Genomic DNA, 8218 nt, shown 5'->3' on the forward strand with positions numbered 1-8218 from the left:
TTATCACAGTATTTTGTTGCAGTATTGTGATAATGATAAAAGTAATTCACATAATTCCCCCCGATATTTATTGCTGGCAATAAAGACCATTAAATCGTTTTTAGGCAATTGTGTGCCACATCAATTATAGCCCCACAAACACAAATAATGCTGTTGAAAAAACATTCCCATTTCTGATACGCTTCTTTAGGACATGATTCACATAAAAAAGTGTTATTCTTTTCAAACGTACTGGTATTTATTTTGTTGAACAAACGGTGGAGGAAATAGTAAAACTATCAAACTCAACAACAGGAACAGTTGTGGGAGGCTCACGATCATTTGTCGTGACGATAAATCAAAATTCTTGGCACAATACGATAATTATCACAATAAATGCCCACCCCTACTACCAGCAAATAAAAATACAGCAACACATATGAGAAATTACAAAACAAATCGCTAAGATTAAAGACAAACAAGTTTTAATATTCAACTTTGCAGCCTAATAATATGTGGTTAAGCATGCAAATATGTTTACTTCTTGCATTTTAGGTGGTATTTCAACATTTCTTGAGCTACTCTGTAACATGTGAAGATATTTGATTTTTAGAGATGGACCCAAAGTAGCTCAACCCTTTATTTGTCAACTCATCCCCCAAACATTTAACGTTTGCTATGCCACTATTGTTCACTTTACCCTTGTTTTGATTTAAGAACTACTAAACTTTGACAAATTCATACTTTGTTGTCGTTGTTCTTCCATGTCTCTACCAACTGTAGGCCAATGGAGATGTTGGGACCACAAATTTAGCCATACGTTTTTTTTATTTTTTTATTTCTAACTTGTCGTGACCACAGTTATTACCAGAAAGGATAAGCCATTTGTCACGGAGTACAACAAAACAAAGTGCACACTGTAGATCCTCTCTCCTGCTTCAGTCCGCTGCGTGCTTTTCCCTCAAAGGTCACCACCTTCTCACTGAGTCGGAGTAGATCAGCTCCTTCGTTTCTGACCTTAGCGTCCATTGAATTCTCCGTGCTGCTATTCTGAGTCCTTCTATTGTTGTTTTAGAAGCTGAATGTTGGCAAATCAAGGTTTACCCAGCTTTACAGCAGCAAAGCTGCAGTGACCTTACACCAGCTTGCTGGCCTTTTTCCTGGTTTAATGCTACATTATGTGGAGAATGGCTCAGTAAATGACAAGGTTGGGTGGTGCTTCCCCCCCTGATATTTATTGCTGGCATGCAGAAAGGCTTCTTGTACTTCAGGTAGTAATAGAAGATATAACGTATAATTTGATTTAAATTTTAAAAAATCTGTTTGAATAGGAAATGATTATTTAGTACCAAAAGTGTTATTGCAGTTCAGAATTTGTTCATGGAAGGTTTCAAAAGAAAAATACATGTAGCGCAATGCCAAATGTTCCTGGATAAAATGAGAAAAGTTCACTTTTAAAATTCCATATTTGTGATTTAGCTCAGAAACAGAACAAAAATGATGGAACTTGTATAAAAATTACTAGTTTTTGAAGTGGCAAGGTGGGCATTTATCATATCGTTTATTATTTATCGCGATAAATTTTGATTCATCGATGAATTCCAGTTAATGATATTTTAAATCCCTCAAAACTATCTATATTGTAAATTATTTTTTTAATATTTTCTCCACCTTTTATCATACAGTTATTGCTATTTATAATATAAATGTAATATAATATATATGCTAAATACATTTGAAAATGTTTGTGTTTACTTTCAAGACACAATTCACAGTATGATTAGTGTCCTAAAGAATAATATTACAAATGGGAAAGTATTTGTGTTTGTGTAGCTATCATTACTGTGTCATGCATGTATGACACAGCCAAAAACGTTACCTAAAAATGAAGTTATAAATAGTTCTTATAGTCACTTTTATCATTTTACCACAAAATATCGTGATTAAAATTTAGTCCATAACACCCAAACCTAGTCCAAGCCAAAAGAGTTTTCAAAACGCCCTTCATTTATCTATTTTTTGGCATTCACAACTAAAATCTATGACTTCTGTCACTAAAGCATCAAATCAGAGCAGAAGCAACGACTTTTGGTATTTACCTCATTTTAGGAGCAGATGAAGGTTGGGTAATTATTTTTTCCACTATGCTCTTGAAAATAAAGTTTTTTATATAATTAGGCACTACTTTCTGTTTGTTTGTCACATAAAATCCCAATAAAATCAACTGACTTTTGTAGTTGTAGCCATGACAAAATGAGAAGATAAACAGTTTGTCATTAAATGGAAGCAGTTTGTATTCGCTGATTCCACGGCATCGCTATAGTATTAGTGTGTGTGATGGTCTGCAAGTATTAAAGTGTGTGTGTGTGTGTGTGTGTGTGTGTGTGTGTGTGTGTGTGTGTGTGTGTGTGTGCGTGTGTGCGTGTGCGCGTGTGTGTTTTTGTGTTGGTGTGTGGTTCCTCCTGAACTTTCCACGGCTTTCCACGTTCTGTAGTGGTCTAGATGCTCTAGCATCTGCAAGTCATTCCTCTGTAGCATTCCATCATGCGTCACTGTGCCATCTTTTCACAGTTAGTAGGAAAACCTACTTTTACTCTTCTTTTTCTTTTCAGGAAAGAAGAAATCAAAGTTCCAGACGTTCAAGAAATTGTTTGCTCGGAAGAAAAGGAAAGAGCCGCAGAGCGCAGGAGTGGAGGAGGGCCTGAAGGGGAGCCAGTCGAGTGACAACGTCAGCAAAACGTCAGAGAACAACACGCTGACCCGATCTGAGAAGGAGAAGGGTTCTGGGTACGATCACACACATTTACACACTGATACAGTTCTACTCACTAACTTTTAGCAACCACAGRGTCACGAGAAACATATTYGCCCCCTTAAGGATTTCTACTGGTTTTTCCTTTTTGACACACTTCAATGTTTTAGGTCATGAAATCAACATTGGGTTATGTGTAAATGCAAACCAAGTCATTTATTAGGGAAAAAACTGTCCAATTCAACCTTGCCAGGTATGATTTAAAGGAATTKCTCCCCCTAAACTCTTGGTGGCAACAACCGTCATCAGTTATTTGCGATATTTGGCAGAAAAGTTTAAGCCGTTATCCACATTGGCTTAAAGTTACAAACTGTTGACCAGAGACTCTCTTTTAGGTTTCTCTGATAGAGAGCACAGTTTATGGTTTCATCAAATGTCCCTGAGTGTCATAACAGCCCCAGATCATCACTCTACCACCACCATGTTGGACTGTGGGATCTAACAGGGCGAATACTTTCTATTATGTTGTCATTTTTAAACGATCAGTCCAAAGAATATTTTCCCAAACGTTTTCTGAATCAGAGGTGCTTTTGGAAAATGTTAATTTGGTCTTCTTTTAAGTCTTTTAGACGTTGTTCTAGAAGACCATATTTTATGGTCTTCTGGATCAGTTCCTAAGAACTCCTGTGGCTTTGGTGGGTTTAGCCACTGCTGGAAAAGTTCACTTCTGCCCCATGTTCCCTCTGTCTGTGGAGTCCCAAAGACATAGAAATGGCTTTGTAACACTTTGCAGAMCGATAGATATCAGTAGCTGCATTGACCATATAATTGCGCAATTTGACGTTTTGACAATATATTTGCTTGGTGGAAACGCAGCAATTTTGAAAAAACCTCCTGGTTTTTTTTGCTTTCATAAAAAAGCTTTGGCATTAGCATGAGGTGTTTTTTATTTAGTTTTTTTCTCCTTTTTGCAAATTGTAAAATTGGTTTATTTTGCAAAACTGCAATTTAAACACTTTTTTTTCACATTATGCGAGTCACATGATCAACAACCAGACGTTGCCACTGGCACAAACCATGAAGCAAGAAGAGACAGGAAGTAGTTGGAGGATCATGGGAGCACATTCTTTATTGCATGAACAAACTTATTCATGTGAGATTTTAATCAWATTTCTTACGTAATGGCAACACCTTTAATTATGAAACTTTGTGTTGCTGACATAACAGAATATTGACAGTTTTGCACGCAGCTAGTGACTTTGTTTCCATTTTGTTCTTGAGTTAGTTTGGAGCGTGATGTGTGGTTTTATTAGACTTTTGCCTACTTCATGCTGCCAGAAGAGTACTGAAGAGTACTATTTGAGTGATTTATTTATTTTACATTTAAGTCTGGGAGTCTGGACTACTGAAACTGAGCCAAAAAAAGGTGGTTAAAACAGTTAAATCCTAATTTTTCAAGCGAGGCAGCAGTATTTTCATAGGAGCAAACTGATTCGGATTGCTTTTCCACATCCAAGTGTGATTAAAAAAAATAAAAAAGTCAAGACAAAGAGATCATTTTATTGGTTTCTGTTAATTAAAAAGGGGAACACGCTGCTATGGTTGAGGTCTTGGATATTTACTACTAAATCATTGTCAGTGTACCCTTGTGTCTGTTGTCTAAAAAAAAAAGACAACCTTCATTTCATAAGTTACAATCAGTTTGAAACAATATTGTTGATTTCCCTGTAGATTACTGAATATCCAAAATGATTTCTTACTGTTGTGTTTCTGCCCCACAGAGTTCTGCTGCCTGATTAGATTTATTTAAGCAAAATCACATGTGTAGAGTTGATTTAGGACAGACTGTGTTTTGAGGTTCATCTCCTCGGCGGAGGCTCGGCGCTTCCTGTTTTTGTCCACCAGGAGTGGAGCGTCTCTTCCTGACGACAGGTTCAGGATTTCTTTGTTTTCGCAAGCCGTGCCCACTTCCTGCCTCCGCCGGCCTTGTGTCTGTGTGGCAGGATGTGTCTTGTTAATTTTTTTTCCCCCAATGGTCATCATAAGAAGTAACAGAAAATCGTATTGTTATAATAGTGTTTACAGTTTTTATTTTATTTCTATAAACATTTATGGAAAAAAAAACAAAAAACATTTTTTTCTCTTCTTATCCGTTGTTCCTGAAGGTCTAGGATCAGTCTGGGCAACAAGGCCTTGTCACATGACTCTGTTTTCGTCTCCGACTCATCAGAAGCTAACGAGGGCCTCGGGGCGTCTCAGGACAGCATTCACGGGAAAGTTAAATCCCTGCAGGTAAATATCAACCGCTGAGTTTTACTCTTTGACCCCAGAAGTTAAAAACGTAATCAGGAGCCAGTTCATGTGGCGTGGCAAGATAAGGTTGCAATGTTTTGCAAATGTGTTCATTCTTTATTTTTTCACTTTCTTTTTCTAGAGGAATTCAATGTCAAAGACGAACTTGAAGTAGTGTATAATTATAACGTGAGATCTGCTTCAGAGCTTCTGCCTCACAGAGCAGCCCTCCCCCACTCAGCTCCTTCAGACTAGCCAGCTGCAATTGGCAAACACCTGGTGGAACTGAGCATCTGATGAGCTCATTATAGGAGCTACTTCTCAGTCAAACACTGGTAAAAATGTTGTGAAAGGGTTAATAGGGGAATAATGTGTGGGAATGATGACTTTCTGAAGGTGGAGTTTCAGAAAGAGCAGGAGCTTCTTAAAGAGACAGAGGCCCAATTTCAAGGCGTTAAATTACAAAGTCAAGTTTCTTTTAAGTCATATGCAGCAATTTTACAACAACCGAAAGTGACGTAGTTACTTGATTGTGCTATAAAATCTCCCTATGTGGTTGTAAAACACATAATGCTGACCCTTTAATGTCAGGTGACCTTTTGAAGAAAATAAAGCTGTATTTTTAAAATAAATATCTATTATAGGAATTTTTAATTGCCGTTTGTTTCATTTCAAGTTTGAGATTTCAAAACCGTATAAACTCTAGTATGAAAATCGTGCATTCCAGAGTTGCAGTTTACACGTATGCCTGCTTACTTGCTGATCAATATTACAACGAAATAATAGTTGAGGTTGTGGAGTAAGGAAGTGTGGAAAATGTTTAAGAAGCATTAATACTTTTACGTGGCACTCTGGACAATCCCGTTGAGATGTCRGATGTAATGGATGAGGATGATGTTCCTCTACCAAAAAGACTCAAGTGCTCTTTTTGATATCCAGCCAAAGTTATTATAGCAGAGGACAGAGTGTAAGAGACGGGAATAAGTCATCACAATTGACTCTAAACTCCAGTGAATAACTAGAATTCAGGTGTTTATGGCAGAAAAAGCAATCAAAGAAAAAGTAACTGGATGACAAAGAGGAGGAACTGAGATGAAGCACATAWCCGTCTGTCACAACAGCGGTCTAAAAGGGGAAGACGTGACCTCCAGTGCAACCGCTTTACTAAGCAACAGAGCGCAGGAATTAAGCTGCTCCTTAAGGGGATTTGCTAAAGAGGAAAACTTTTCGCTGCAGTCGAAATAAAGAGGAAGTGTTTTGGGCCTATTTACGGACAAGGCGGTCTTTAGAGAAAAAAAAAGACAGACGATGCATCTGGAGCGCTCAGATTCAGATATGAAGCCGCTCCAAAGGGTTARCAGCAGTGATACGTCTAGCAGATGGGAGTTCAGACACAGTCATTAGCATAAACTGAGTTTAGAGAGAAAAATGATCCGATGTAGATATTCCCAGCTTAATCCTCGCTCTCAGCAGGGGCTTCCTGTTTGATGAGCGGAATTAGGTCATTCCAGAGCTAAATATAAGCACGTCATGCAAAGATCAATATCTAATGAGACGCTACAGGATAAATAGCGCGGCGCTGCCAGGTAATCATATCACACGTTCACCGACTATTACCGGTGTTCTGTAGTTTTACATTCAGCACATACACAAAACAAGATTAGCATCCGCCAAAAATGTTACCAAATGAATTGTTTTACATCTCTGTCAACTGAAATGTGGCAAATACATAAAACCAAAATATCACTTGATATTATTCARCGCTGGCAAATTTGTTTAAACTCTTACCAGGAAACTTCAAAACCTGAGTGAAGTTGSCCCCCCCACCTTCTTCAAATCAGACAAAATTGGTGTCAAACGTTTGTGCTACATTTGTGCTTGTTTGTGCAGCAAAGATTTTTGTTTGTGCCGCTATCATTTTAAAGATATGAAGAAATGTTTCTAGAGGTCATCCAAGGTCAACCACCCCCCCACCTTCTTCAAATCAGACAAAATGGGTGTCGATCAACTCGGCTACGTTTGTGCTGGTTTGTGCAGCAAAAAATTTTGTTTGTGCTGCTTTGGCTTTGAAGATATTAATGAAAGTGTAAAGGGCAAAAGGTCAACCAGCCCCTCAACTTTTATACTTCAAAAGATGTATGCTAGCAAAGCTGCTAGCGTATGTCCGATGCTAATAGCGCGTTAGCATATATCCCTGGGAGCTTGGGATGCCTTTACTAAGAGGACACAGTGAAATATACAGCTCAGTCTTGACTAAGGGAAACGTTTTATGCTAATTTAGCCTTAATCCCAGATACAAACTTCTTTCTGCTACTTGGTAGAAGCATCTTTTAACAGAATTAGGTATAATGTTTTAGGCATCATTTCACAAGAGACTCAMATCAGTTTTCTGAAATTTTAGCCCATTTATATTAAAATGTGGTTCCAGCTGTTTCCAGTTTTTGATCTTTTTTCCTAGTATGTACAGCTACCACACGACAAAAACGTAAAAATATAAATGTTCAAAACTGAATGTAGCAATGTATTTCAATGTAATAAGTCAAGTCAAACTCAACGTTCTGTTTCAAACAACTTTATCTTTCTGAACAAATATAGCTAGACGAAGCAATTCTTTCTGCTAATATTCAATATTCAAGCAGTTCTGGATGAATATTGATTTCTGAACATTTTTAATATCTATATCCATTTCTAATCMTTGAAGCAGGCCGTCCACTCGCTCAACAAAAGCTGTGTTTTCCAGTGTTTGCTTTGTGCCCAAGTAAATGAGTCCTTAAGAGCCTGACAGAGGGCAGCATGGAGATAAGAAACCTGTTTGAGTTTCTGTGATACCGAGAGAACGTGCAAGAACTTTCACCCTCCGTTGCCAACGAACCCTCCGCAAAAGTCCAGCGTTGTTAATTATATTCCACACTGACTCAAAATATAACCTGTGTGTAATTATTAAACTGGAAGTGAAAACTTTGGGCATTCCTATCATCTCTAGAAAGCAAACAAACACATCTTCTATCAAATCTACGCCTTGCAAATATTGTAGAATGGAAGGACATTTTTTTTTTTTTTTTATCAGATTAGAGTCTGAAAATAGGAACAGTAATTTGTATTCAGAAGCAACAGTTTGCAAAAGTCCCCAAATTAGTTATTTGAGCCTCTCTGTGTGTAGTTTAAGTATAGATCCAGGTGTTGCGTGAATAAAAA

General features: G+C 37.6%; 1 protein-coding gene across 1 annotated transcript in view; it reads left to right on the plus strand.

The window, feature by feature from the left end:
* The window catches only part of LOC103471072 (uncharacterized protein KIAA1211-like), a 50201-nt gene that overhangs the window by 27771 nt on the left and 14212 nt on the right, over nt 1–8218 (plus strand). The window contains exons 4-6 of the mRNA XM_017307009.1: nt 2592–2766; nt 4897–5036; nt 5166–5212. Coding sequence (XP_017162498.1) covers nt 2592–2766; nt 4897–5036; nt 5166–5212 — 362 coding nt within the window. The remainder of the gene's footprint in view (nt 1–2591; nt 2767–4896; nt 5037–5165; nt 5213–8218) is intronic.

This window comes from Poecilia reticulata, linkage group LG10 (assembly GCF_000633615.1).
Source record: "Poecilia reticulata strain Guanapo linkage group LG10, Guppy_female_1.0+MT, whole genome shotgun sequence".
Classification (NCBI taxonomy): domain Eukaryota; kingdom Metazoa; phylum Chordata; class Actinopteri; order Cyprinodontiformes; family Poeciliidae; genus Poecilia; species Poecilia reticulata.